Raw genomic sequence first — 27,626 nt, forward strand, 5'->3', positions numbered from 1 at the left:
CTGAAAACAGATAAAGCCACTCATGCAAATCTAGCAATATTTTATTGTTCTTTGAACCCCATAGTAGTTGTGACATCTGAAGAACGGGGCACATTCACAGCATTAAGATGCAGCACCGCCACCATCCCAGGAATCCAAGCAAAATGACACCTTCTGCAATGTCTAAGAGTTACTTCCTGGGAAAGTTTTACCAAGTGGCAGTAAAGTTCTCTCCTAAAAACATTGTTCTTATCATTCTCCCAGTAGCTGGAGAACAGTGAGATTAACTAGAAAAGCATATGCCAGAGCCAGTGGCAGCAACACAAGTAGACATGGAAGAGCTAAAGTTGACCCTGTGTGAAGTTCTTGATTTTGTTCATGTTGTGATCTACTGCACCAGTGAGAAACTGCACCCAGCCTTCCTCTGATGGTGGACATACATGGCTTGTCCTGCAAAAGTGGAGGAAATTCATTAGGAAAGCCTCCTGGGTGTCTTACACCTATGCATCCAGACAACACACAGGTATTGTGGAGTGCTGGATTACTACAGCATTAAAACAGGACTGCTATAGCCCGAGAGTGCTTTGAACAAGGAAGAACCCTTGTTTCTAGTCCCAAATCTTAACACATATGTGTGTCTTCAGTGGGAACCACTGTTATCCCTACCATCCTTTTCTTACTCCCATCCCTTTGTGACTGAATAACATCATAATTATTGCAAAATGCCAGTATTTACTGTCTAGAAATGCATCATCTTTGACATGAGACAGAAGGATATCAACCTTCACAGGAGGGAACACACACTTATAAAACTGTAACTCATACTCACTTTGTAATTTCTAAGACTTTCTTTAATACTGAGGCCAATTTAGCAGCCTAGAAAGAAACAAACGGGAAATAAAGGGAGTCAAACATGGAAAAATAGGTGCTCAACAGTACTAGTAAAGAAAGGGGGGTGCAGGAATGCCCAACACAGTCAAGAATGAGTAAAACTGCCACAGATCCTGAAGGAGGAGGAAGCTATTTATCACTGCTGTGCTGGGAGTGTCACCCGACCTACTGCTGGCTGGGATGGGTGAAAATAAAAACAGGCTGTTTTTTAAAGCATATGTTAAAATGTGGGGTTTTTTCTTTAAGAAGATAAGCCTATTAGAAATTAGTAACTCATATTAAGGCATGAAGTTACAAGTGACTGTAATGCAATTTGATATTAAGCAATACTTTCTTTTTTACCACCCAAAATCAGCCACTGGCCAAAGGCATGAAACCAAAATTAAGAATAAAAAAATCTCAAGATATGAGAAGATACGTACTTAATTTATGATGCAAGGGACCCCTGGAAGTCATCTAGTACAACCTCCTGCTCAAAGCAAGGCCTACCTCAAAGTTCAGGTTGCTCAGAGCCTTGCCCAGTCAGGTTTTAAGTATTGCCAAAGATGGAGATTCCACTGCTTCTCTGAGCAGCTTGTTTCAGTGCTGAACCATGCTCACTGTGAGAATTTTTAATTTAGGTAACTTTATTTGAGCAAGTCTACATTACCCAAGGAAGAAAGTAGACATGCAGTACATCAGCAGCCTTAGCCCTCACTGTCCTCAGGTACTGTCATTGGACGTCTCTATGGATTATAGTTCAGAGCCAAAGCTCAAGGGGCCATGCTCTTCCCTGAAGAAGTAAAGATGAGGAATGCATTTCCACCCGAAGGAAGCTAAGTGTACAAGAGCCAAAGGGGACTCGTCATCCTTAAGAAATTGTTACTGAGACAGTCACTAACACCCTCCTCTCCCTGATAGTCACATAATCCCTCCAGTTTGATTCCTTCCCCTTCTCTACAGCAAACCGAGCAGACCTGCATGCAGGCTGCAGATACTTACATTGAGTCGCACAGCCAGCTGGTTCATAGGTGGATACATGCTCAGTGCAAGCTCATCAACACTGGAAGAGAAGGGAGCAATGGAAGAAAGGCCCTGATGGCACAGTTCAGGGATCCTGGTCAAAGCCTACACCCACTCTGAATGTAAGCCAGGAACAGCACCACGTGACAAGGAGACATCATCAGTCATACTCCTGGGATGCTTCTCACGCCCTTCTCGGACATCTGTGTGCCACGTTAAGAGTGAGCTGTGGCCACAGCTCCACTCCAAGCCGCAACATACGTTCCTCTCCTAATCTGCAGAACTCTCAACAGTCTATGCCATAATAGTCTTCCCACCATCTGCTCACAGCTTCAATATCATGAAAGTTTTCCTAATCTGTTCTCTAGACCTCAAGAAAGACAGGGACTGCTCTGGAGCAAAAAGGCATGGGGAGAGACCTGCTTACCTTGGACTGATCTCATTAGCAATGTCTGCAAGATCATCCAGCTGAGCGATCTGCTCTGGAGAATCAGCTTTGCCATAAGCCTTCACGACACCTAAGGCCTTCTTCAGGCAAGCTTTAGAAGCCTTCATTAATCCCATGCAGGAGCTAAGCAGCTTCCGGTCAGCTTCTGACCAATACGTATCTCTGTTGCCCCGAAAGCCCAGCTCTTCATCTTCCACGATGTCACTGTAGGGGTCCTGCCCTTCCACCAGAGCCTGAGAACACAGATGCACTGAAAACTCAGAGCCTAACATCAATTCCAGTAATACCCAAGAGGAAACGGAAAACATAATCTAGAAATCATACAAATAATTTACAGAGGAATCTCTCTCCAACCAGTATCTCAGTTGCCAGATTCTGTTAATCCTAGCAGGACTGGATTACGAAAAACTAATTCCCCACTTCAATTCAATAAAGCAAACAGCAAGAACCTGGCAAACAGCATCATTCTTACATCAACCTAAACCACCTGCCACCCCATCCCACACCCCCCACTCCAGCATTCAGGACACGGCTTTATGGAAACCTTATACAAAGTAAACCAGGCTTGTGTTTAAAAACTCGTTAAGATCCAGGCATAATACAATAATTAGCTCATATCGGAACAATTTTAAATCAAATCCTGTATATAAAACAATCTCTGTGTTCCATCACTGAACCTAAGTGCAATCAATCATTGCAGGTTCCTCAAAGGCTTAGGGGCTTCCTTACATGTTCCATCTCCTCCAGAGCATCCTTGACCACACCTAGACATGCAGCCAGAGCTGAGGCAACTGCTGCCTGGTTATCTGCAAAAGCAAAAGATGAAAACTACAGCAGTGCACTGATTCATATCAGTGCAACAACGTTCATCTAGGTCTGCAATCATAAGATCTTGAGATTATTGGATTAAACTTTTTGAAGATATCAGAGCTGCATCGTTGCCATGCAAAGAATCTGGCCTAGCTTCCAAGCTTATACATTTCAGAAACAGTTGGGTTTTGCAGAACAAGCGAGCCTTCATTGTACTAGCTAGAATGCCCCTTGCAAGGGCTCTCAATATTCCAAGACAACGCATCCTAGTTTTGTTGTTCTCTATATACAATACTCACCTCGTGGCAGGTTGGATACTTGCTCACATGCCTCCCACACACCACCAGTTGATATAAGCTGTTCCTGAGACAAGCTGAAACAAAACAAAGGCCCCCAAAGTTAGACTTAATAACAACACTCTGCTAGACTGTATTATTTTCTGCACCAAAGATGATGCACACTAGTAGAAGCTTTAGACATGGAAGGATGTCACCAATCAGTTTGTCTCTAGTATCTCACGTCTGTGTAAAGCAAGAAGTGCTGGCTCCTACTGAGTTGAATTATCCATTAGAACAAGAAGCAGGAGCCTTTTACAAAGGCCTCTCAAGGTGCTTAGGCATATTATTTATCTTTCAGAATCCATGCAAATCAGAAGTCTGTATTAGACATTGCTGACCTCTGCCTAAGGGGCAGTGGTGTGTAATCCACAAAGAGAGGAAGCAGTCTATAGTGGTCCAATAACTAGCTATCAGCACCTTTGTGGGAATCCTGCTCCCAGCGTCTTTCCTTGCCACAGACAGGATGAAAATCTCTTCCCCATGTAGGCAGATGTACGTGACTCAGTCACTGGGACAAGAGGGTACCATCAGGCCCTTGAGCGTATTGCACCCTCCCAGGAGTTTAGTTGTCTCAGTTGAAGAGTTTAGCTGGCTATGTACAAGGTCAGCTCCTTTGCTGACAGGAGGTGTTGTGAAGAAAGTTAAAAGTGAGGGCCAGCCCTTCCTTACCCTAGGAGATGACTTTATTCTGAGGTTCTTTCACTGGGCCCTGCTGGTGCTACATCACAGCTGCGTGGCAGTTACGTCTGCAGCCAGTCTCACACTCCCTTGATTCTGATCTGGATCCTGACCCAGATTTCACCTTCCTGCCTTGACCTCAGACCCAACTCATTGTAACTGACGTGCTGGGCAATCACTGGATGGTGTCTGATGCTAGTTACTCTCTCTGGACCTGTCCCTGATCCTGATTTGTTGGACTGACTTTCCAGCTTGACCTCATCACTATGGGCTTGTCTGATGATCTGGACTCTCAGCTGAACCTCACTACCCTCACCAGCACTGCCCTGCTTGTTCAGATACTGGGGGGCAGCACCTTTGCTGGTGAGGCCACTGCCCCTTCCTGCCTCATAACAATGCTTTGCTTCTGCCTCCCCCCCTTCCCTTAGGAAGCAGTCTGCACTTGCTGCTTCCTAACAAGTGTACTTGTAACTTTTTCTTCTTTTTTTCCTGGAAAATTACTACCTTTCCAATGGAGCACTGAGAATTGTTTCTGTGAGTTGGATCATTCCCTCCACCACTTCAGTGGTAGCATCTCGTACCATCTTCCGAAGAGTAGTACCTGGTTGAGATTGAGAAAGAGCAAGAAAGTTGCCACAAAGTCAGCACCAACAGAAAGCAACTGCCCAAGATGAACACACAGACTGCTCCATTTGTGTGAATACACTGTATAAATGAAGTTACAAGTAACTTGAAGGAAGCAACGTTTCCCAGTTCCAAATGGACTTTGGACAAGGATCTCAACACTTTATAAATATGAATGCTCAATCAACTATATAGCTTCCTACATTATCACTCTTTCACAGATGGAAATCTGCAGGAGTAGATGGACAAGTGGTTCATCATAAACATGCTGCAAGTCTACAGTACAGCTGATAATGGGACTACGTGGCTCACGATAACCTGCTTTCTTGCAGATGCCAGATCTCGTATTAGGCTCTGAAATACTGGGTTTCTTTACATGGTGGTAAAAGAACCACCACCCTACACAGTAGTGCCTGCCCTTGCTATCACCATCTCACCTTGGCTCTTGGGGAGCCAGTAGTACACTGTGGCAACTGCAAGAATGGCATTTTGGACATCTTCACACAGCTTCCGGGAATCCTGAAAACAGATAGGCAAAAGGATTAACCATGAGTTAATGGCTGCACTGCATTTAGAAAGTCTCACGAGCAATCACTTGCACTCAGATTGCTTTGAGAAAAGAGAAGCAGAGTAATGGCCATCTTACTAGAGAAACAAATACAGCACAAGAAGAAGATACAGTAAACAAGCTGTATACATCGTAAGCTGCCTCACGATTTGGTAACAAAACACGTCCTGGTGCGGTGGTCATGCATCAGAGAGGAAGTAGCAGCTTAGATCGTTATTCTGAACTGGAGGTCTTTTTTTTTTCTCCTCCAAACACAGGTGTGATAAACTTCTCTCCATTAGCAGCAAAAATATTGCATATTCTTTGTTAGATCTAAGCTCTGTACCATCCAATATCCTGTCTCTATCAGCAACCAGCTGTAGATGTTAAAGAAAAGACTGTAAGAATACTTCTATTTGGTATGTGTTCCTAACTTACAGAAATTAGTTCACCAAGCAATTCCTGAATCGGATTAATACACTCTACAGTGCACAGCCCATAGCGACACCCCTTGTTTGCAGGGAACCATATGATTGTTTTAGTCAAGTGAACCAAGAGGTACCTCACAGTCTGTGGGGGCTTTCACTCACCTCTGCAGAAGTCAGTGGAGGCCTTGAGAATGCCAGACTCAGCTTTGTAGCTTCCTGTGACGTCACTTTGAATGTCTGACCTAGAAGGGATTGAACAGGAGCAAGAGACTAGAAAGTAACTTGGGTAACAGGTACAGGAACAGAGCAGCTAGATGAGCAACATCTCTGATGCTACTTCGCCCTACTGCTTGATTACCATTTCTTCCTTCCAAGCAATACAAAGACATAAACGAAATCTCACTTCAGAAGAAAAATTCCATGGTGTATTTGTGCCATGCATGTTGCATGTGTCCCACATCTGCTTTTTTTCTAGTTTTTTTGCTTAGCTGGTAGTGACATCCACAACCACGCTCTGTGTCCTGGTCCATGACACCTTCATCAGGATGGGCTCTGAGGCTTCAACAAAGACCAAAGGCTGTAGAGATCGAGTTCTGACAACCGCTCGATACTGGCCGCTGCTCCGTCAACACCCTGGAGCGGAGGGCAGCTGCAGAGGCCCGGACCGGAGCCCTGCCACCTCCCGGCCCCGCGAACACAGCCCACAGCGCCCGCCCCGCCGCGCCCGCGGCCCGCCCGCTCCCCGCCGCGTACCTAGCGCGTCCCAGAAGCGCGGCAGCTCGAACGGCTCGCGGCCCTCGCCCGGTTCGCCCTCTGTAAAGGCAGAGAGAGGCCTCAGCCAGCGGCCCGGCCCGACCCGGCCCGGCCCCCGCCCGGCCCCGGCCCCTACCTCGGACCCGCGCCAGCACCGCGCGCAGTGCCCCGCGCAGGGCCCGCAGCGGCTCCCGCGCCTCCATGGCGGCGGCCGCTGCCGCCAGCGCGCACCGCCCCCCGACCGCGCGGCGCTTCCGCTTCCGGGTAGCGCGAGCGGCCCCGCCCCGCCCCCACAGAGCAGGCGGCGCGGCGGCGGGAGGCGCTTTATTGGGGTCGGGCCGCGGCCGCTACAGCGGGCGGGGCGGCTCCGCCAAGTTGAGCAGGTTGTTGGCGGTCTCGGACCAGGCGGCGTGCGTGGCGCCGTCCATCTCGGGGGCCAGGCTGTTGGTGCTGTCCAGAGCGTGGTCCGCGCCCCCGATGACCGCCTGGCACTCAGGGCACCGGCTCCTCTCCATGGCCCCCCCGCACTCCCCTATCACATAGATGTGCCCGTTTCTGCACTTGAACCAGTGGCCACGGGGACAGCCGATAGCACTGACGATCTGCACCCGCTCGGCTTCAGAGACCCCCAGTCCCGACAGCGGCAGGGCAGCGCAGAGCCGCTCCAGGTCGGCCTTCACTGCTGCCTCGTCCTCCTCCGTGAACTGCTTTGTCCCCTCCAGGACCGCACGCACACGGGCAATCTCTGCCCCCAGCGCTGGGGTGATCATCCCGCTTGCCCCTTTGCACCTTGCCAAGAGGTTCATCAAATGGGTCAGTCTCTGGATCTCAGACTGGAGGTCAGAGAGCTCCTGGCCTGTAAAACTGAGGCGTGGCTTATCCAGCCACTCCTGGACTTCATGCAGCCGCTTTCTCAACCCTTTCCTCTCACTGGCATCAATTTTGCTCATAGAATTAGTTAGGTCTGCTAGACGTTTGTAGAAGTTAAGCTCGTTCTCAATTAGTCCAATACTCTTTGTGGAGAGATCAGAAGCTTTTAGTTTATCTTCTAGCATGAGGTACTTAAGGGGTAGATTCCTCTGCAGAACAGTGTTCCCTGTCAGTGCAGCCTGCAGTCTTTGTCGACTAGACTCAATTTCCTGTGCTGGGCCTTGGATTTTCTCTTTCACCCTTTCTATCTCATCCAGCCGCCTTTTCACTATGGTGCCATATCTCAAATTCTTTCTGATAGGTGTCTGACAGAGAGGGCACACCTTCAGCTTGATGACATCATCATCATCATCATCCATATAATGGTCAAGGCCCTGGGACTCAAAGACATGGCCACAGTCCTCAAGCTGTACAAATCGAGCATCTGGGTCTTCCTCAAAGCCAAAAAAGATCTGGGTGAGTTCCTCATGGTCACAAACAAGGCACTTCTTTGGGCAGGGCTCTCCGCACAATCCAATGCAAGGATGACCACAGCACAGTAGCTTAGCACATGGTACGTTGCAGCGAGGCCTACTGCACGGTTCAGAGCAAAGATTGGTACACTGGTAGTGCTGGCACCGCCACTCACATGGCTCAGCACATGGAAAACAGCGCTCTCCACATTTCTTTTTACATTTACTGTGGATACAGTGGTTCTGACATTCCAGCTGACACGGAGGGCATTCTGTAGTACAAGGCTGCTGACACTTGTGGGAGCAGACCAAGAAGCGCTTGCATGGGCTGTTACATGGCTTATGAAATCGTCCTTCAAAGCAGGTGTGACAGGAGCCCGAGCACACATGACCACACTTCAGCGTGACAGAACACTTGGTCTTACATTCCACAGGCATCTCGTGTTTCATCTCCTCAGTCATCCAGCATTTAACTTGCTGGTTGTGGCCACATTTCAGCATGACTGTAACCAGTTCAGGACACCGCTTAGTGCATTCCTGCCCGCAGAATTTGTTGCATGTGTGCCCACAGTTCAACTTTTTCTGGCAAGGTTCTTGGCAAAGAAACTCAGTGTCTGAAATAGAGCATGGGACCATCTGCAGGTGGCCACACTTTGAAATAGTTTTCTCTACTATGACCATGCACGGTCCACAGGGGTCATAACATGACCGTGGACAGCGGTGCCCATCTGCACAAAGCACCTTTTGACAAGGCTTCAGACACTGATACTCTTTGTGCTGTGTGTCATATGGGTGACATGCCCTTGTGCAAACATGTCCACAACTCAACCTACATTCACAGGGACGACTACAGCCACCTTCTGGGACTTTGCTGAAATCTGCTGCTGTAGACACCAATGTCTTGGTTTCAGGATGATTTTGACAGCAAAGCACCAATGAGCGGCCAATGTGACCTTTCTCCCGAAGGGTGTGAATGATCTTGCTCCAAAGAGGAACACTGCCAAGCATTCTCATATTTCCAATACAATACAGCCCTTTCTTAGCTCTGGATAATGCTACGCATATCCGATTAGGGATCTGTAAGAATCCAGTTCTCTCCTCCTTGTTGCTCCGCACAAGTGACAGCAGAATAATGTCATTCTCCTCCCCCTGGTACTTGTCTACTACGTGAACCTTCACACCTGCAAAGGTCTTAGCTGGCATGAGCTTACGCAGACAGAAAAGCTGTCCAGTGTAAGTAGTGAGAATGGTGATCTGCGAAGGTAGATAATCCTGACACAAGAAGTATTTGCACAGCTCCACTACAAACTGGGCCTCATGTGGGTTCTGGTGGCTTTTCCCTTCCTGGATCTCTTGCTCAGGGAAGTCATGTTCCACAAAGAAGAGGTTAGATAAGACGCCCTGAAACAAGAGAAAGGAATGTCAGAAACACAATGCTAGCTTCTGTCAGTACAGCCTTTTTCCATATCCCTGATTATCCACTGACAGGAGATTATCCACTCTTAAGGAGAGGATTACAGTACACAGTTACTGCATACTTCAGCAATTTCCTCTTAGATTTCCATAGTGTAATTCATTGGAAAGGAATTTAAGCTTATTAATCACATTTCAGCTTACTAGTGACATTTCAGTATCCTAATATGAAATCAGTTCCTGTGGATGATTCTATTCCCTATCTTTTCGGGGTTGCTTCTGCTATAACCTGAAAAGGTGCAGTAAAGAGAAGATTAAGTGCTAGTAACATTTCTCAAAGCATCATAGTTCCATTTCATATTAGCAGCGCAAACAATGTCTTGTTTTGGCCGTGTGGGAAAAAGATAGTAAGTTACCAGTGCACAGGGCTTAGCACTTGCTTAAAACGGCCTAGCCAAAGATATGCCTACTCTGTTACTGCAGTAAAAACATGAAGCGGCAAGGAGAATTGCTTTTCCACCAGGAAAACTAGGAATGCTAGGGACTCCAGTAGTCACTTACCAGCTCCAAGGATACAGAGTTGTCTGCTCACCTGTTCAAAAATTCCATTTGCCTTGAGTTAGCGGGGACCTTTATCTTTCTTTCATCTATTAACGGGAATTGTTCTGCCCCTAACAAATTCTTGGGTTGCGTGCCAAAACCCAGAGACTGTTTTTATCAGGAAAGAACAGGTTTTGTAGTTCAAACACATCTCTGGTTTTCCAAGGTATCCACAGTGGCATAGTGTCCACTGCTGTACAATTTAATTCAGTGATCACCCGTGTTGGTTAGATGGGAAGATTCAATTTTGATGCCTTTTGGTAGTTCAAGTTTGTGTTCAGGCCAGGTGGAATCATAAGAGTCTCCAGAATAGATTCTCATAGGAGAAATGGGCTAAAATTTTGTGGTCTCTTAAGTTGTTGTGAGTTTTGGGTGGGGTTTTTGTAGTTGGTTGTTTTCTTGTTTGTTGGATTTTGGGGTTTTTGTTTAACTAAAGCATCTTCTACAAAATACTTAATCTGGATTTCACGGTACCAAGAGGACTGCCACTTTCCCAGATAGATTATTCTAGTAATTAAATCATCTTCAGTATTCATTTTCTCTTGTCTGGATTCAGCATTCTGCTATAGTTTTCAGTATGCTTTCCTCATACAGTTAAAGAGCTTTTAACTAATTAGTACTGCCTTTTCATGAAGGGAGATTTACATAGGCTAAACTACTGTAATCCTCTTTCTGTAACTACCTCCAGTTCTTTCTCCTAGGTTATTCAGAGTTGCAAGACCTAGCTCTAATACAGCTTAGCAGTGTAACCTTGGCTCAGATTTCTGGGGAAATAGTTGAGAGAGAAAGCTGCAGGCAAGTCCGCAGAACACAGCTATGCAAGATAAGAAAGGTAAAATTACAGACAGAGGTATGATTGTTAATAGTTCAAAGATGCAAAAAAAGCACCAACATGGAGAGAGATGAAATCATAATTAAGGTGGGGAAAAACAAATCAGAAAACAGGGAGTTAGTGTTAAGATGGAAACTCAGTAACGTTACGGAAAAAGCAGAGGCTGACACTTCTGATACCTGCCTAAGACTCTTCAAGTGTCTTACAGTATGGCAAGCATACTACTGCTTACAACTCACTAAATTCTAGCTGTTTATTGTGAGTGTTAGCCAGTAAGTGATTGCTTTATACTTTTAAGCTGAATAGGTTTTGTTTGCAGATGTTGTGTATTGGTAAAATGCCCAGAGAACCCAAGGAAGGAGGGTTCCAGTAATTAAGTCATCTATCTTAGGTTGGAGTTTCACATATTATGCTTCAAGTCTTTCATTTAAGATTTCTTCGTAGCTTTCAATCTCCTACAATTCTTTTGGTCCCTCTTCCATTTTCCATTGTCCTTTTAAAGTCATCAGTACTGGATCCATTTCCAGTGTCCATCATCACTAATGCCAGAAAAACTACAAGTTACAAATTCTGGGATTTCCTTGATTCAGGTAAGAATTCCTATAACTGAATTCAATCTAAGAACTTGAAATCCTTGAATGTTTTTTTTCAGAAACTCATTTTAGCCAGTAACAAGGGACAAAAGCAATTGCTTGGATTGCTGAAAACTCACTTTTATGTTCTCATACTTCAGGACAGAGGGATGGTTCTCCAGCTCCTGGTATATATGAGGACTGAGAAGCTGGGCAATTTCAGGACGCATGCGGTGCTGAAACACAAAGCAGCTTTATCAGTTTCGAGGAAGAAACACCATATTTCCCTGTCAATACTCTGTTGTTCCACTGTACAGACTGTGGCTGAATACAAGACAAGGATGACACTCCTGTAAGAGTCAAGAAGGGAGCACCTCCCAATCCCCCACCCTCCCCTGCCCCATCACTGCCACCACGAGCAATGATGGGGGCATAGTAGCAGAGCATCTTCAAGAAAATAATTTGGCATGGTTGTTGTAGTAAGAATCCTGGTTTCAGTGCAAATCTAAGAACACTATTCTAGATAAGAAAAGCCAGCACCTCACCCTAACCACTGCACAAGCTCTTCTAGGTACTTTTAATACAGGACTGCTGGAGGTAAAATCAACTTCTCCAGGCACCAAGAGAGATGATTATAGCAATTTAGCAGGAAGCAGCCTTAGAAGACTCGTGCTGTCAGTCTCGAGAGTGCTGGAAGTTGCAGATGCCACAATAAGCCATGTTCATTGCACTAAAACATGTGGGAACGACGATTCTGTGAATAATTGTAAATATACTCGAACACTATTTGTGGCAGTTTGACAGCTCTTACCATTCTTCTTGTGAATTAAATAGCACATTCTTTTCTTTTAGGCTGCTCAGAGAGTAGAAATATAAACTTAAGTACACTACAGACTTGAAACACCTAAATACAAATGCAATGGAGTTTTTTTATAGCTCTTCCTCACTTGGTATTTCAGACGGACAAAGGGGAAATTGACTTTCACCAGCCGTTCAAAGAGAGAGACTTCCAGATTGAAGTTCTTGGCCAGGTCATATACATTTGCAGTAGGCCGCAGCTGAAAGAGAAGTGATAGGAGGTCCATATTTTAGCACTTTTCCTATGTGTTAGTAAGATTTTTCATTCATCTCTTTTTCTGTCACTGGTCCCCCACAGAAAGGCCAGAGATTGGATTCATGCAGAAGTGCTAAATATCAAAGTTACAGTCACAACTGAAGTGGATGCAAGCACATGTAAAATCATTATCAGTTAAACCAAAAGACAAGTCCCACAGGAGCTCTGCTCCAAAACTACAAGAGACAGGACCTGTGGTATCTGCAGAAGCTGGGGAGCAGTAAGTCTTGGCAACCTTTCACATATGGTGTTTGGTTAAAATGTTCTAGTGCATTTGCACAACAGTTAGAGGCATTAGTTGTGGATGTTACCTGCTGGTGATCTCCAATGAGTATGAGATGCTGGCAAGCTTTACTCAGAGTAGTAATAGTGTGAGCCTCAAGCACCTCTGCTGCCTCTTCTACAATGACAATTCGTGGCTCTACTTTCTGCAAGATCTGACGGTATTTGGCAGCACCTGAGCAAGGAGAGAAGATAAACCTTAGCAGAATATGATTACATGCAGGCAGTATGACAAGAGTTTTCAGTGAGGGGAGTAGGCTGTGTCCCAGAAAAGACTGGGGTTCTTCCCAAGATTCCCCATTCCAAGACTCAGCTTTTTGATCTTTAAAGCAGCACCATACCAAGGATGGCTTCTACGCGAAGAGTTATTAGGGAAGGCAGGTGGGGATTAGAGTCCTATACTTGCCTCGGCCATTTCCTGACACTCTCTGCAGGCCTAAGATACCTACTCAATACACTGATCAACACACATAAACCAACCTACAGTTGTCTCTCCGAAGGATCGTATTACAATGTCCTTTACACTATCATCACCAGAAGGTGATGTGGGGATAGCAGCGCAGATATTAGCTGTGCTTTACTCAGGCACAAGAAGTGGAGCATTTCTATTAGAAGAATGCTGCTCAAGATGGAGGGACTGCAAGTGTGCACAGAAACTCCTCACGCAGTTAATGACAACTTGCACGATAGCCACATTTGCAAAGGAAGTTGGAGATTAAGAAGGCTGCAGACTAATGCAGAGCCTGACCCAGGCTGTCAAGCAGCACATGATACTAATCTTCTGGCAACAAGGTCCTTCAACCATTACTGGATGCAGTGCAATACTGGTTTCCTTCCCAACTGCTGTGCACCTGTAGTTGTCATCCCCACAACTTGGGCCTCCTTGAGAATGCAGAGATCTTCCTGCAGCCTCAGTTCTGTCAGCCTTTCTGCTGCTGCCTGATACTGCTGTTCATGCTGCAGAATCCTCCGTCGAATAAACCCCTGGTAGGTCTGAAGCCAAAGCCTGAGAAGAAAATGCCATTATCACACACAGCAAGGGGACAGTGATCCAGAAGTTCTGAGTGGATTCTGTTCAAAACTTCCTCTGTGTCTTTTGGGCAAGAGATTATCAGCATCTGTACTTAGTCCCAAACACACACAGTGGAGTGTGTGCAGCACTGCCTGTGCCATAGAGAGAAGGTAAGAACAAGCGTGTTCAAATAAGGAGCTGAACAGATACAGACAGAAACACCGTGGCTTGACAGAAAGAGTTTGCAAACTGGAACAGTCCTAGGAAACATTTGCCTGACAGACCCTGCAAAATAGTTTGTCACCTGTAAAGCCTCCAGCGGGAGCTCAGGTCAAGCTGCCACAGATCTTGAACAGCCTTGGCCTCTAACTCTGTCATTGCACTCAGTTTACGGAGCTCAACCTTCATCTTCTGTTTCATTTTCTTCCTCTGGGCAGCAGTTATCTGCAGGAAAAAAAGCTCCCCAATAAGCAGTTACAGCACAAAGATCCCTCCACATTAGCATTCCCATATTATTCTTTACACAGTCAAGCAGAGCCAGAACACGCTAGCGCATGCAGTTACCTCCCACTGCATAGTCTTCTGTTGTGGTTGGGCTGTTCCTTCTTCCTGGTCCTCCAGCTTCATAGCCAACAGCACACTGGCTAGTTCATGAACAGCCCTGTGCTCTTCCTCCTTCCTTCCCTGAGGCTTTGCTGCCTCTTCATCCTCAATCACTCTGTCAGCTTGTATCAGGTCAGCCTCCTCTGGGATCTGCAAAAGCTCCTCTTCTGCTTCACCTTCCCACTCCTCCTCTCTCTCCTGCTGACCACCTGTGAGAGTCACCAGTTAGTCACAGTCACTCTAGCTGAATCACAGTGCAGCAGTCAGATCACTATGTGGAAATTAAGGTTAATCTTCTTTCTGCTACCTTACAGTATCATGCATCTTTCAGTGTCTGTTAAGTAGCAGTGTCTTTTCTGGCACACATGCACTGCTTAGGCAAACACACACTTGTAGAGGATGAGGCGGGGATTGTCTGTTTGTTGTTTGGGTTTTTTTACCTGGATTCTCAGCCACTACATCCTCGGCAGCATTCTGGGTGAAGACAGTTACACCAAGGCCCAGCCACTCCAAAATCATTGAGTGTTGTGAAGCACTGTAGTAAAACTCCTCATTGTCCTAATATAATGAAAGTGAAATCAGCCAGGCCTATTGCACTTCAGTCTTAGGATGATGCCAAAGCAGCACCATGCAGCAGCAGGCAACTAGGACAAGTGCCCTGAGAGATGTCCAGAGCTAGAAACTCTGAGCAGCCTCAGATCTTCAGAAAGAGCATCCCTCCCCGCCTTCAGTTTAAGAGGCTTTCATTTGGGCACTTGTATTTTTATGCTGACAAAGATCACTTAGAAACTCTGCAATTTAAAGCAGCAAAATTTAGAGGCCCTGCCTGCCCCAGCCAGTCTAGACTACTGTCACCTGTCACAGCTGGCTATTCACTTCCTCACTTTCCTAGTAGCCAAGTGATGCTAAAAAGAACTGCGCCTGGGCAACCTCAGACTCATTAGCAGAAAGGGCAGTAAGCATACCTGGGACTGCTTGACTCAGAAGAAGGGGACCTTGCTTACCAGACCATTCATCAGACTGTCCCAGTGCTGGGGCGCGATGCACGCTTCCAAGTGGCGCTCGTGCAGAACTCCGTACGTTGTGCACTCCAAGTGCTTTGCTCCTTCATGGAGCTCTTGCTCAGCCTGCTTCATCTCACTGGTTATCTACTCATAACAAAGAGAAGGTAGGCATCATCATACTCAGCAAAACAAAGTTCCGAAACAGCAGAACAAGAACCTGATAAAGTGAACAAGGACAGAAGAACTAGGAGGCTGACTTCAGCGTAAGACAAGGTGAAAGAACGGGTGTAGAGGAAGTTTAGTTGGCTCCTCCAGTGCACAGGCAAACCAGTCCCATCATCTCCAGTGAAATCTGCACGTACATTCACATAGGCTCTGCGGAGATGCATTGGCAAGTTGTATCGGAATTCACACTTCTTCCTCAGCTCCCTCAAGGTGAATTGCTTCAGGACCTGACTGCTACTTCTGCCCCCAACACGCACCATCCCATGTTTCTGGAATGTATATATTCCTGGGAATGAAAGAGAAATATTAGTACCAAGGAGGCAAGCTCCATTTCCTGCAGTAGAACAAGGGGTAGGGAGAACACCCTTTGTCTGCAAATACTACACTGGATTGGTCCAAGTGACATTTTTCTTACCGTGTATCAGTGGGGCTAGAGTCACTAGAAAGAGCCAGAAGGGCAGGTCATCAACCCAGAAGATGGGCAGAGTAAGAGTTATACTCACCTTTCTACCTGACCCTCCATCATACTTGTAAGGTACTCTTACCTTCCAAGAACTGATCCAGTGCATGGTTAGTGTAGCAGACTATAAGGATGGGAGACTTCTGGTCAGTGCTTTGCCACACATGCTTATTAGTCAAGAGAGCCTGAACAATCTTCAGACCCACATAAGTCTTTCCTGCAAAACAAGCTCAGAATCAGAAAGCGGTAACCCACCCTCTATGGAGGGCCTTGAAACACAGGAATCATCAAAACCAGATACAGGACTTCCTTCTAGGCTGAAAATCTGGTCTGTGCCAAGAGAGCTGACCCCAGAGGCAACTAGTTTACAAAATGTAAACAAAGCAGCACAACACTGTCTCTCTGGCCTGCAGTTGGGCAAGGCCATGCCCTGCAAGAATGTCATCTTTAGGCTAATACACTGGACCTGGACCCTCTGCCACTGCATCCCCCAGCCCATTCTGATACTCGCTTCAATACATGACATTTTGGCTGCACATGAAACATCCACATGCTAGTGGAGTACAAGCAGTGGTGCTTGCTGAGTTTAGGTACGGTTTAAAACAATTAGTTAATCTTGTAATGCTTTATTCACACTGAACACTCCCAACGTTCTAACACGCTATGAAGACAAACAGGACTGTTGCACAGCAAGAGGTACCATGTTATCAAAGATGGTTGAAAATTTTTTTCACCCCAATACACAAGCAGAGCCAACAGTGCAGCTGATGTCTACTTGCAACTAGGTTGGCAACACGTAAGGTGAAATAGAGGTATTTGAGGTTATTTAACCTTCTCCACAGCTCATGCTAACTGGGCTACTCAAGCATCAATTAGGCACGGGACTAAAGCTCTGCAGACAGTACAGCTGGCTTTCTCTGAAGTTAATCTCTCTAAATGGGGGAATCAAGGAGAACTCCCTAAATGACAGACTTCAAGCAAATGTTTCTCACCAGTCCCAGGAGGTCCTTGGATAACAGCCAGTTCCTTGGTGAGTGCAAGACTCAGTGCCTGCATCTGAGACTCATCTAATCTCAAGGTTTCCATTGAAAGCCACTGCTTGGGATCTAGGATGTGGACACTTTGCCTTCTCAAACCATCAGGGTGCATCTCTGCATCTGACAGGGGATCTTCCATCAAGGGTGCAAAGTTGTAGGCAGTATCCATTGTCAGGTATGTTGGCTTCTCCACCTGCACATCACATTCCACAATGTACTTCTGGAATGGGATATCTTCTTCCTGGATTTCCTGTAACCCTTCTAACACATGCCGATAGGCCTCGAAGTAGGCAGTTGTCTCTACCATGAGGAAGGAGTCTGAGGGCTGAACCTCTGCCAGCAGCGCCTGGCTCTGTGCATTAAAACACAGCTGCACAATCCCATGGGCAAGATCTGCATTATCACGATTAGAAACAGTGGCAAAAAGGCATGTTTCAAAGTGATCTTTGGACATGCAGATCAAGGATCCATATAGCAACCGTTTGGAATTCTGCCATCGTACAAACTTCAATGGTTTTATGTCAAACTGAACCTTGTAAACAATGCCAGTTGGGGAACAGAGAGGGGTAATAATCCGTGTGTCAAAGTAGATCCTGATATCATTAAATTTTTTCTTTCTCAAACCTTTGTCCTCAAAGCTCTGCAAAAGCTCCAAGATACCTTCCCTTAAAGGCCTTATAAAGTCTTCTCTCAAAAGCCGGAAATGGGTGTCAAGATAAATGCTGGTGCTCTCATATCTTCCAGAAACAATATTGGGACGTAGAAAGGGTTTCTCATCATGGTGTACCTCATTATACGTTGGATAAATGGTCATTGTTCGATAGGTTTCTTCTTGACCGTCAGGCCCAGGTTGCATAAGAGTATAGTTATCAGCCCTCAGTGTGCCTTCACGTCTCTTCTCCTGCAGATGCTGCACGAGCATCTGGACTTTATTTAGATTCTTCTCTGTTTCTTCTGTGATGTCCACACCAGAAGCTCTCAGGGCATTTATGGATGCTGGCAAGACTGTCAAGAGAATGGAGATTTTCTGCACAGAGCTGGCTGGGAAAACACTGATCAGGTCCTGAAGAAGTGAAATGATGTTGCTAATATGCACAGGATACTGATGACGTGCAGCAGGGACTGCTTCCATCATCATGTCAGACACATACTGCGGCAGACAGATCTTGAGAAAATTGGACTCCTTCACCACTCCAAGAAGCTGTTGGACACTCTGTCTATCCATTCGGGAACTGCATGCTTTTCGAAGCACCTGGCAAACAAGCTGAAGGAAATTGGGTTTCATAGCTGTTTGGGAAAGAAGTTCCTTCAAACCCAAACTGGAAGCAAGTGTGATGACAACTTCTGAAGGGTCTTTCTGAAGGAGAGTTTCTAGGAATTTATAGCCAATTCTTCTGACTTGCTGAGGCTGCTCACTGAGCTGGGTACCACCTGGGGTAGGGTTCTGGTAGAAACAAGGATTCTCCCGAGGTTGCATCTTCCTTCCCCTACCTTCATTCTCCTGCCCATTCCTCAGCCCTCTAGCTCCTTCCTGGGCTTGTCCACCTTCATACCTCCTTCCCCTACCCTCATTGTCTTGCTCATTCCAGGGTCCTCTGGCCCTCTCATGTGCTTGTCCACATTGATACCTCCTTCCTCTACTCTTGTTGTCTTGCTCATTCCAGGGTCCTCTGGCCCTCTCATGTGCTTGTCCACCTTGATACCTCCTTCCTCTACTCTCATTGTCTTGCTCATTCCAGGGTCCTCTGGCCCTCTCATGTGCTTGTCCACCTTGATGCCTCATTCTCCTTCCCTCATTCTCCTGTTCATTCCAGTATCCCGTGGCTCCACTGTTGGCCTGTCCACCTTGGTTTCTTGGTTTATTCTTACTTGACTGAGGAACCCTCCAAGTCCAACCACCAAATCTCTCCTCTCTTTGCCCAGGTAGAAGAGTATAATTACTGGCTTGGCAGCTTTCCCCTAACTGAGCTGCCAGGCCTGACGCATTATTTGTTCTGTTTCTGCCTCTTTGTACAAAGCCAGTATCCCAATGATCTGCATGCCCTTAAAAAAAGAGAATGAAGAAAAAGACACTTCTTAATTAAAAATCAAGTACATTAACCTGCCTACCAACACAAACGCATGAGCATTTTGGCCTGATAGCATATTTTGGACATTTGGTATCAAGTTAGAAAACTACCATTATATTTGCACCCAGAGTTTCAAATTGGTGTTTCTTTTGTACCCCTTTTTCTAACTGCTAAAGAGTGCCATGCCTAGAGTTCACTTAAGCTCCTAAGTCATGAAGACACTAAAAAACTAAGCCTTTTTCCACAGAACAGAAAGCAGAATTAAGAAAGACCAAAGAAGAAGTTTCCCGCACAGGACAGGAATTCCCCAGGAGTTAGCCATCATTGGAATAGTGACAAGCTGCTGACTTTGACTGACTGTATATAGCAGTTAAAAAACAGAACTTCTGGACAAAGTCTGGCCTCTCAGAGCAGCTGGAACCAAAGACCATGCAGCCTTTGTCACTCTCAACAGGATGCTTCAGGAAGCACTGCATGCTAGCAGAAGCAGTTAGCAAAGAGATTGCTGCAGTGCATCATCACCTCATGGCCCCAACCAGACGCCAGCATCAAATAAGAAAACGCTGGAATCCAGGCTTGAAAGAAAATTTCACTGTACGCAGGCAGGGAAGGAGTGGATCCCCCCCTGTACCAGCATGATTCCCCGCGCCTCCCGCAGCTTTGTGCCCTGCGTTCACCGGGCGACCCTCACCTCTCCCTCCAGCTCGGGGCTGCCGGCAGAAAGGCTCCTGCCCGGCACCGGCCATCGCTCGGCCCGGAGACTCCTCTGCGGGCGAGGGCACCGCTCCTGCACCCCAACACAACCGCCGTCGCGCTCGGCGCTGCTGCGCTCCCCGCACGGCCCGGGAGCCGCCGGGCCCGCCCCGCCGCCGACCAAAGTTTCAGTTTCCAGTTCCCCGTAAGGCCCGCCCCGCTCCCGGCCCCGGCAGCGGCGCCCCCCGCCCTCCCACAGCTCCGTTTCCGGCCCCGGGACGCCCCGCCTGCCCCCGGCCCCGGTTCCCGCACGGTCTGCAGCGCTCCGCGCCCCCCGCCCTCCCCGGGTTCCGCTCACAGTACCACCCCCCTCACAGCCCTCGCTCCGCTCCCGGCACCACCACCGCCGCCCCCCGCCCGACCTCGCTCCGTCCCCAGCCTTCGCTCCGCTCCCGGCCAGCACCCCCGGTCCCGCTGGCCCCAGCCCCGCTCCCGGTACCGGCCGCCGCCGAGACCGCGCCTCCTCCCACCGCCGCTGCTTTCGGTTTCCTTTCCGCCCGAGAGGGCGGGGCCAGCCGTCGCCCCACCCACAAGCGCTCCCGGGTCCGGGTCCGCGCATGCGCGGCCGCGGGGGCGCGCGCGGCGGCCATGGCCACGCTGCAGAGCCTGGGCCTGGTGGGCACCATCGCGGAGGGGGACGCGGGGCCCGAGGACCCGGAGTCTGGGGACTCCGAGGATGAGGATGAGGAGGTGGGGTCGGGCAGGGCCTGCGGCCGGGGGGAGGGCGGGTGAGTGGGCCGACGGCCGGCCCAGGCCGCGTGGGGCCGCAGTCGGTGTGGTCCGACTTGACCGTCCCGCGGTCGCTGTTGGTTGATGTTCCCGCAGGAGCCGCGCCGGGCGCTGGGCCCCAGGCGGCGGGGCCCCACGGGCGGGGACTTCAGTGCCACCTTCGTCTTCGGCGAGGCGGAGGCCGGCGGGGAAGGTGCCTGGGCGGCGGCTCTGCGCCAGCTCCGCGGCAAGGTGAGGCCTGGGGCCGGGAGTGGGGCTGCAGGGCCAGCGGCCACAGCGCCCTGCGTTCCCCCGGGCTCCTCTGACAGCTCCTCTTCTGCGATTTCGTGCCTAGAGAGCAGCTACGACGCTGGATGAGAAGATCCAGAAAGTGAGACAGAAGAGGAAGCTCCAGGTCAGGGCCTTTCTCTCTCTTTACTGAAAAGACCGGCGTAGGTTTGGCCTTTTGGCTTTTGGCCTTCTACATTCCCTCCCGAGGTACAGACTCTGAAAGCATCCTGAGGCGCGGGGCTCAGGCTGCAGCGCATCACCTCGCTGGGTTTGCAGCCACCCCAATGTGTTGCTGAACAGATGAGGATGCAGAATTGGCCGTGCTTAAGGTTATGCCAAACCGTGGATCTGTGAAGGGGCACATAATCACAACAAACGAAAGCTTACAAAGGATTGAAGTTTCTTTTCTATCCCTTATTCTTAAAACTTTAAAAAAATCTTTTTCCAGGAAAGAGAAGCTAAACAAGCAAAAGGGAGAGGTGAAGATGCGGAGACTGAGGATAATCAGACCAAAAAGAGGGAGTGTGAGGATGTCAGTAGGGACGAAGAAGATGTGGAGTCTCAGTATTCATTGGATGATGAAGCCATCTTCACAGAAGCAGGTATTAGCAGTACATAGAGAGGTGGGCAGGAGCAAGAGTCTGACAGGCTGTTGACTCACTGGAGGAGTCTGTAGTGAAACATTGCTGGGAGTGAGCAAGAACCTCTTGGTTTTTGTTGTCTGCCTTCTGAGACATTCCTTCCAATTTTGGTCAGTCATACTTTGAATGGTAGCCATAGTACTTTAATTGAACTCGTCCCTGAGGAAGGATATTTGCTTGGCATTTTACTCCATTGCATGCCTGTACTTGTTTCTGAGGCTTCTCCCTCAATAGCACATTCAGGGCAAAAAGTATGAGATGAAGGTAGTCACCATATCTTGTTAGGAGTTTAGGTGTGCTTGCTAATTCCTGTCACGTTTCTCTGCAGATACAGTCAAAGTGAAGGAACGGAGGAGATCAAAAAAGGGAGAAATGGTAAGTTTTGGACAGAATGACACTAGATCATTCTCCAGCATTTCTTCTGAAGAAATTTAACTTTGGTTAATGAACTGTAGCTCAAAAAATAGCCCAGAGCCCTTTGATAACATGTTCCAGTTTTGTTGTTCTTGCTATTTCTAGGAAGCAGAGAGCTTTTTTGAAGATGCCTCTCAATATGACGATAACCTGTCATTCCAAGACATGAATCTTTCACGACCTTTGCTAAAGGTATTTACCTAGTTATTACATATGTTACTCTGAAGAATGTTGTACCACCTCCCCTCCAGCAATCAGAACTGTCAAATTCCTCTTCTCTTTGCAGCCTTTCTGAAAAGGAAATTATGTGGGAGCTAGTGTGGTAGTCCTTTAGGAGCTATTATTCCCACATAATGGAAACCATTCTTTGATTTGCAATGTGTCAACACTATCTTGAGTGAGACTTGTTACAGAATCACAGAATGGGTGAGGTTGGAAGGGACCTCCAGAGGTCATCTTGTCCGACCCCCCTGCTCAGGCAGGGCCACCTAGAGCCGGTTGCCCAGGGGCACGTCCAGACAGATTTTGAATATCTCCAAGGATGGAGACTCTGCAGCCTCTCTGGGCAACCTGTGCCAGTGCTCAGTCACCTTCACAGTGAAAAAGTGTTTCCCGGTGTTCAGAGGGAGCCTCCTGTGTTCCACTTTGTCCCTGGTGGGACATTGCCCCTGGTCCTGTCACTGAGCACCGCTGAAAAGAGCCTGGCTCCGTCCTCTTTTCACCCTCCATCCAGGTATTTGTATACATTGACAAGTTCCCTCCCCGAGCCTTCTCTTCTCCAGGCTGAACAGTCCCAGCTCTGTCAGCCTTTCCTCATATGTGGGGTGCTCCAGTCCCTTCCGAATCTTTGTGGCTCTTGCTGGACTCTGTCCATGTCTCTCTTGCACTGATGAGCCCAGCACTGGACACGGTACCGCAGTTGTGGCCTCACCAGAGACAGGTTAATTGCTCTATATCTCCTTTGTAGGCAATCACAGCTCTTGGCTTCAAGCAACCAACCCCAATTCAGAAGGCTTGTATCCCAGTGGGTCTTCTGGGGAAGGATATTTGTGCCTGCGCTGCCACTGGGACAGGTAGGGAATTGAGCAGGGCACAGGAAACATGAGAATTATCTATTCACAATAATTGGTAATTATTCTTAATATTGTTCTTTAGGTAAAACAGCTGCCTTCATCTTGCCTGTCCTTGAGCGCCTGATTTACAAACCTCGTCAGGCTCCAATAACACGGGTGTTGGTTCTAGTGCCAACACGAGAACTGGGTATTCAGGTGCACTCTGTCACAAAACAGCTGGCGCAGTTCAGCAGCGTCACAACTTGCCTTGCTGTAGGTGAGTATTAAGTTGCTTATGTGAACTGTACAGCTCGCTGTAATCTGCAATACAGAACTGGGAATTCTGTGCTATAAAACTGGAGGCTGCATGGTTATCGCAGGCATGCTGCTCATAGCTGTGCTGTGGGTTAAAATGCCCTTTCCGATACTGTGCCGTACTTTTTGTTTGTTGTTTTTTGAGAAGGAAAACGTGGGGTCTCTTCTAATTGTGAATGTAGAATTAATCTGAGTTGTTTCCCATTCCTCAGGCCATTTGCATCTGTGTACTCTGCTGCAACCTGCTCAGGGAGTCAGCAGTCCCCGTTCACTCTCCTTCAGGTGGCCTCGATGTGAAGACTCAGGAAGCAGCTCTACGCTCTGGGCCAGACGTTCTTATCGCCACTCCTGGACGACTGATTGATCATCTCCACAACTGCCCTTCTTTCCACCTGAGCAGTGTTGAGGTGCTGATTCTGGATGAAGCGGACAGGTAGGCTAAGCAGAACAGCAGTGGAAAATGAGATGGTAGTTTTCTGCTTTCCTTTTCCCAGGCTATAGGGCAGTCTTTGTTGCCCTGCCTTATGTTTCTTAGCTAGAACTAGATGAAGCTGCCTTACCTCGCTGTTTTTCTCCTGTGTAGGATGCTGGATGAATACTTTGAGGAACAGATGAAGGAAATAATCAGGTTGTGCTCCAACCACCGTCAGACAATGCTCTTCTCTGCCACAATGACAGAGGAGGTAAGACAGGCTGTGGAGAAGCATATTGAGGCAAAAAGTTGAATAGAAGTTTGTTTAGTCTTTTACCAGAAATGATGTGGAGTTTTTTTTCTTAACCTGTTTTGGTAGGTGAAAGATTTGGCTTCTGTTTCCCTGAAAAATCCTGTCCGAATTTTTGTGAACAGTAACACGGATGTTGCCCCTTTCCTGCGGCAGGAATTTATCCGGATCAGACCCAACCGAGAGGGGGACCGTGAGGCCATTGTATCGGGTTAGTGATGGGCAAAGAAAAGCTGGAATCGGTAGGTGACTATGAAGCAGGCTCCTGAGAGGACTGGACTTTCTTTCAGCTCTACTGACACGAACCTTCCCAGATCACGTGATGCTTTTCACCCAGACCAAGAAGCAAGCTCACCGTATGCACATCCTGCTCGGGCTGATGGGTCTGCGCGTTGGGGAGCTGCATGGGAACCTCTCACAGGCACAGCGGCTGGAAGCACTCAGGTATGGCCGGCTGAGTTGGCGATCACAGGCAGAAAAGACGTTAGGAGTTGGAAGTTTTGGGACAGAAGTGGATTGCTGTATTCATTGCTAACGCATTTGCTGTCTCTGCACAGGTGCTTTAAGGACGAGCAAATTGATATTCTGGTAGCTACAGACGTGGCTGCACGCGGACTTGATATTGAAGGTGTTAAAACAGTGAGTATGTGCAGTGCTGAGCTTTTTAGTAAGTCCCTTAATGTTGTTTTGCTACTAACACTGTTTCTGTGGTAGGTAATCAATTTTACCATGCCAAACACCACAAAACACTACGTCCATCGAGTGGGTCGGACGGCAAGAGCGGGCAGGGCTGGTCGTTCCGTTTCACTTGTGGGTGAGGAAGAGCGCAAGATGCTGAAGGATATTGTGAAGACCGCCAAAACAGCAGTGAAAGCCAGAATTCTCCCCCAAGGTATGCACTTCACCGAGGTAAAAGCAGGAGAGCAGTGCACAGGGAATATCATGGTACAGAGGGACACTAAAAGAGGTGCTGAAAACCAAGATGGACTTTACCTGAGCTGCTTCTGATGTTCATGCTGTATCGTTTTCAGATGTCATACTAAAATTTCGAGAGAAGATTGAGAATCTAGAGAAAGATGTGTATGCAGTTTTGTGCTTGGAGCGTGAGGAACGTGAGATGCAGCAATCAGAGGCCCAGGTAAGCGTTTTTTTAGGAATTTTTTTTAACCTTAGTTTTCTTAGGATCTGGAGTAGATACAGTGCATAAGGCTACCCTGATGTATTAACCTGCCTACTTTAGAAAGGGAAGAGATTTTTTTTTTAGCCCCCATGAGCTCACTTCTTACTATCTCAGATCAATAGGGCAAAAAAGAAGCTGGAGACAGGAAAACAAGAAACTCTGGGTGAGGGTTTGGAGCGGAGCTGGTTCCAGACCCGTGAGGAGAGGAAGAAAGAGAAATGTGAGTCATGACACTGCTGCCATGTTAAATTCCATAGCTGCAACTGGACCCTGCTCTGTACTTTAAGAGGTTCTTTATTCTATGTTTTTCTTTATCTCTCCAGTGGCTAAAGCCCTGCAGGAGTTTGACCTAGCATTACGAGGCAAAAAGAAAAGGAAGAAATTTATGCAGGACAGACAGAAAAAAGTTCAAATGACAGTGAGTATATTTATGGACAAGTGGGACCCTAGGTGGACTATCCTAGTTTTCCCTTAGCAAAACCTTGCATCGCTGTAAACTTGCATTTTAACACCTTTCAGCCAGAGGAGAGGTCACAGTTTGAAATCCTGAAATCTCAAATGTATGCTGAGCGGCTGGCAAAGAGGAATCGCCGAGCGAAGCGAGCCAGAGTCTTGCCAGAAGAGGAACCAGCAGCAGTGCCAGCAGGTGGAGACTTTTGTTTTACAGCTGACTTACATCACTCACTTTGTTAGAAATCGGCAAACTAAACTAATTTGTGTAGAGGGAGGCACTGATCTTTGAAGAAATGGCCACCGGTGCTGGCCAGGTTGTGTGTTTGCAGAGAGGAGTCACTGCTTTTCCTGATGGTTAGGCTAGCTTGTGGTCAAGGCTGCTGGGCTCTAGTAAACAAGATGATGTGGCCTTCTCTTTACTGCTGATGTTCTGACTGTTGTCTCTGTGTTAGGCCCCAAGCGGAAGAAAAAATCGTCTGTGTTTGACGAAGAGCTTACCAACACAAGCAGGAAGGCTCTGAAGCAGTACCGTGCCGGGTAATGTCTTCACAGTAGTACATTAGTCCAGACTTTAGCAGGTGGGATTTTTTTCTGCATCTCTGGACTTTCCCAGGGATATTTTGACTGATATTGGGAGGAAAGGTGGGCAGAGCAGAGAAGGGATTCTTGCAAGAAGCACCTGTGGTATTGATGTAATTCAGTGGTTTTTATCTTACCTTTCCCCCCACCTCTCTCTTAAAAAGCCCATCCTTTGAAGATCGAAAACGTTTGGGTATGGCCCAGCATAGGAAAGGAGGAAACTTCAAATCCAAGTCCAGGTATAGATCCCTTTACCTTCTTATTCCATGACTTTTTTTATGTTCCTGCTTTCTCTTTCCTCCTCTTGTGATTGTTTAAAGGTCCTTACTAAAAGGTGAGTTAGTTCTGCAGTAGCTTACCCTCCTAGTGCAGTTCTGACACTACAGGCAACCGACGATACTGCCTTTAATAGCACATTCCTGGGCTTCTGCTTGGGAGAGCATTGCCTAGAAAATGCTCAGTGCTGTTCCTTACCTATCACTGAAGTAACACTCCACCATCCCAACTCTCAAATGCCTTCTCTTTCAGGTACAAGAGAAAGTGAAACTGCTGGTAATTACCAGATGGGTAATTTCAGACACGCTTGCCCCAGGGCCTGGATTTCTTTGTACTGGGAGGAGAGAACTTCATCGAAGTTTTTCTTCAAGTTCTGGAATAGCTTTGAGATGTTTGTTAATACCTGGCTGAAGACTATGTGAAAATCTCTTTAGCAGCCCATGCAATAAAGGATTGATTTTTTTTTTTTTCTCAGAAGTTTGCTCTGTTTTATAGACTAGCTAGAACAACTGAGAGCTGGGATATGTTACATCTTTCTATCAGGGAGTTCCTGTGTCTCTAGGGCAAAAACTGGCAAACACTTCCTGCTTTGTTCATACACTGCTGTGATCTCAATTAATGAATGTGGCTGAAAAGGATTTCTGTGGTTCAGAGGCTATTTCTAAAATAGGGAAAACAAGTTTTTCAGACTACCTGTCACAAAAATGGCTTCAGAGGTGACAGTCACGGGAATTAAAACAAGTCTCCAGGAGGCCAGTACCTGAAGAAAGGTGGGGGGTGGGCAGAGAGCCTCCTCCTAAGGGCAAAGAGCAGCCGTAAGCTGAGGCCAGAGGGAAAGGCACTATGGCTGGTTTTTCACTAGAAGTAGCGCAGCCCCATCTGTAACCACGCTGCAGGCTCATAAGCTGCAGCTCAATGCGGAGCATCAGAGATGCCTGTTCCTAATACAGGCACCACTGTACCTCTTCCACTGTGACTGAAGCAGGGAGAAGTCTGATCAGTAACCCATACTTAATTTCATCAAAACATTAAACTCTTTCTTCGAATTTTTACCACCTCCACCATCCCGCCAAATTTTTTTTTTCTCATCATCAGCCTTGCTAAATTTCATTGATATGCTTCAATTCCTATAAGGAACC

The 27,626-nt window shown here is 47.4% G+C and overlaps 3 protein-coding genes across 4 annotated transcripts; 1 reads left to right on the forward strand and 2 right to left on the reverse strand.

Annotated features, from left to right (window-relative positions):
• Positions 1 to 23: 23 nt before the first annotated feature.
• Positions 24 to 6,808, reverse strand: CCNDBP1 (cyclin D1 binding protein 1). The gene is made up of 11 exons (XM_074888715.1): positions 6,635 to 6,808; positions 6,499 to 6,558; positions 5,908 to 5,987; positions 5,208 to 5,289; positions 4,651 to 4,747; positions 3,430 to 3,503; positions 3,050 to 3,126; positions 2,300 to 2,553; positions 1,852 to 1,912; positions 809 to 855; positions 24 to 429 (listed from the first exon to the last, which is right to left on the reverse strand). The coding sequence occupies exons 1-11, from the start codon at positions 6,699 to 6,701 to the stop codon at positions 321 to 323; spliced, it is 1,008 nt and encodes a 335-aa protein (XP_074744816.1). The 5' UTR covers positions 6,702 to 6,808; the 3' UTR covers positions 24 to 320.
• Positions 6,807 to 20,299, reverse strand: ZNFX1 (zinc finger NFX1-type containing 1). The gene is made up of 14 exons (XM_074888701.1): positions 20,219 to 20,299; positions 19,795 to 19,890; positions 16,990 to 19,077; positions 16,083 to 16,214; positions 15,675 to 15,823; positions 15,313 to 15,456; positions 14,749 to 14,866; positions 14,270 to 14,517; positions 14,010 to 14,149; positions 13,545 to 13,699; positions 12,723 to 12,868; positions 12,245 to 12,355; positions 11,438 to 11,533; positions 6,807 to 9,281 (listed from the first exon to the last, which is right to left on the reverse strand). The coding sequence occupies exons 2-14, from the start codon at positions 19,847 to 19,849 to the stop codon at positions 6,846 to 6,848; spliced, it is 6,018 nt and encodes a 2,005-aa protein (XP_074744802.1). The 5' UTR covers positions 19,850 to 19,890; positions 20,219 to 20,299; the 3' UTR covers positions 6,807 to 6,845.
• A 106-nt stretch (positions 20,300 to 20,405) lies between these two features.
• Positions 20,406 to 26,958, forward strand: DDX27 (DEAD-box helicase 27). 2 transcript variants are annotated; one of them, XM_074888703.1, is made up of 21 exons: positions 20,406 to 20,538; positions 20,680 to 20,816; positions 20,920 to 20,979; positions 21,304 to 21,457; positions 21,825 to 21,871; positions 22,016 to 22,102; positions 22,878 to 22,983; positions 23,066 to 23,239; positions 23,560 to 23,710; positions 23,861 to 23,960; positions 24,069 to 24,210; positions 24,290 to 24,443; positions 24,557 to 24,638; positions 24,714 to 24,891; positions 25,031 to 25,137; positions 25,294 to 25,399; positions 25,503 to 25,597; positions 25,699 to 25,825; positions 26,085 to 26,169; positions 26,376 to 26,450; positions 26,740 to 26,958. In XM_074888703.1, exons 1-21 carry the CDS (start codon positions 20,445 to 20,447, stop codon positions 26,753 to 26,755), a joined length of 2,277 nt encoding a protein of 758 aa, XP_074744804.1. In that variant the 5' UTR covers positions 20,406 to 20,444; the 3' UTR covers positions 26,756 to 26,958. The 2 variants fall into 2 exon arrangements, with proteins under 2 accessions (XP_074744804.1, XP_074744803.1); XM_074888702.1 differs by having other exon boundaries at positions 20,410 to 20,546; positions 20,682 to 20,816.
• Positions 26,959 to 27,626: the final 668 nt, after the last annotated feature.

This window comes from Strix uralensis, chromosome 18 (assembly GCF_047716275.1).
Source record: "Strix uralensis isolate ZFMK-TIS-50842 chromosome 18, bStrUra1, whole genome shotgun sequence".
In the NCBI taxonomy this organism is placed as follows: Eukaryota; Metazoa; Chordata; class Aves; order Strigiformes; family Strigidae; genus Strix; species Strix uralensis.

What these genes read in the sequence shown, in the direction of transcription:
- CCNDBP1 (XM_074888715.1), bottom strand. Translation starts at nt 6,701, where the DNA reads ATGGAGGCGCGGGAGCCGCTGCGGGCCCTGCGCGGGGCACTGCGCGCG. An exon ending in CTGGCTCCCCAAGAGCCAAG is followed by an intron (nt 4,748 to 5,207) that starts GTGAGATGGTGA and finishes AATCTCAACCAG; the next exon opens with GTACTACTCTTCGGAAGATG. An exon ending in AGTATCCAACCTGCCACGAG is followed by an intron (nt 3,127 to 3,429) that starts GTGAGTATTGTA and finishes TTGCTTTTGCAG; the next exon opens with ATAACCAGGCAGCAGTTGCC.
- ZNFX1 (XM_074888701.1), bottom strand. Translation starts at nt 19,849, where the DNA reads ATGGCCGGTGCCGGGCAGGAGCCTTTCTGCCGGCAGCCCCGAGCTGGA. An exon ending in CCAAGGACCTCCTGGGACTG is followed by an intron (nt 16,215 to 16,989) that starts GTGAGAAACATT and finishes CTTGTTTTGCAG; the next exon opens with GAAAGACTTATGTGGGTCTG. An exon ending in TCCCGCTGGAGGCTTTACAG is followed by an intron (nt 13,700 to 14,009) that starts GTGACAAACTAT and finishes TTTTCTTCTCAG; the next exon opens with GCTTTGGCTTCAGACCTACC.
- DDX27 (XM_074888702.1), top strand. Translation starts at nt 20,445, where the DNA reads ATGGCCACGCTGCAGAGCCTGGGCCTGGTGGGCACCATCGCGGAGGGG. An exon ending in CCGTGAGGCCATTGTATCGG is followed by an intron (nt 24,211 to 24,289) that starts GTTAGTGATGGG and finishes ACTTTCTTTCAG; the next exon opens with CTCTACTGACACGAACCTTC. An exon ending in ACCAGCAGCAGTGCCAGCAG is followed by an intron (nt 25,826 to 26,084) that starts GTGGAGACTTTT and finishes TCTCTGTGTTAG; the next exon opens with GCCCCAAGCGGAAGAAAAAA.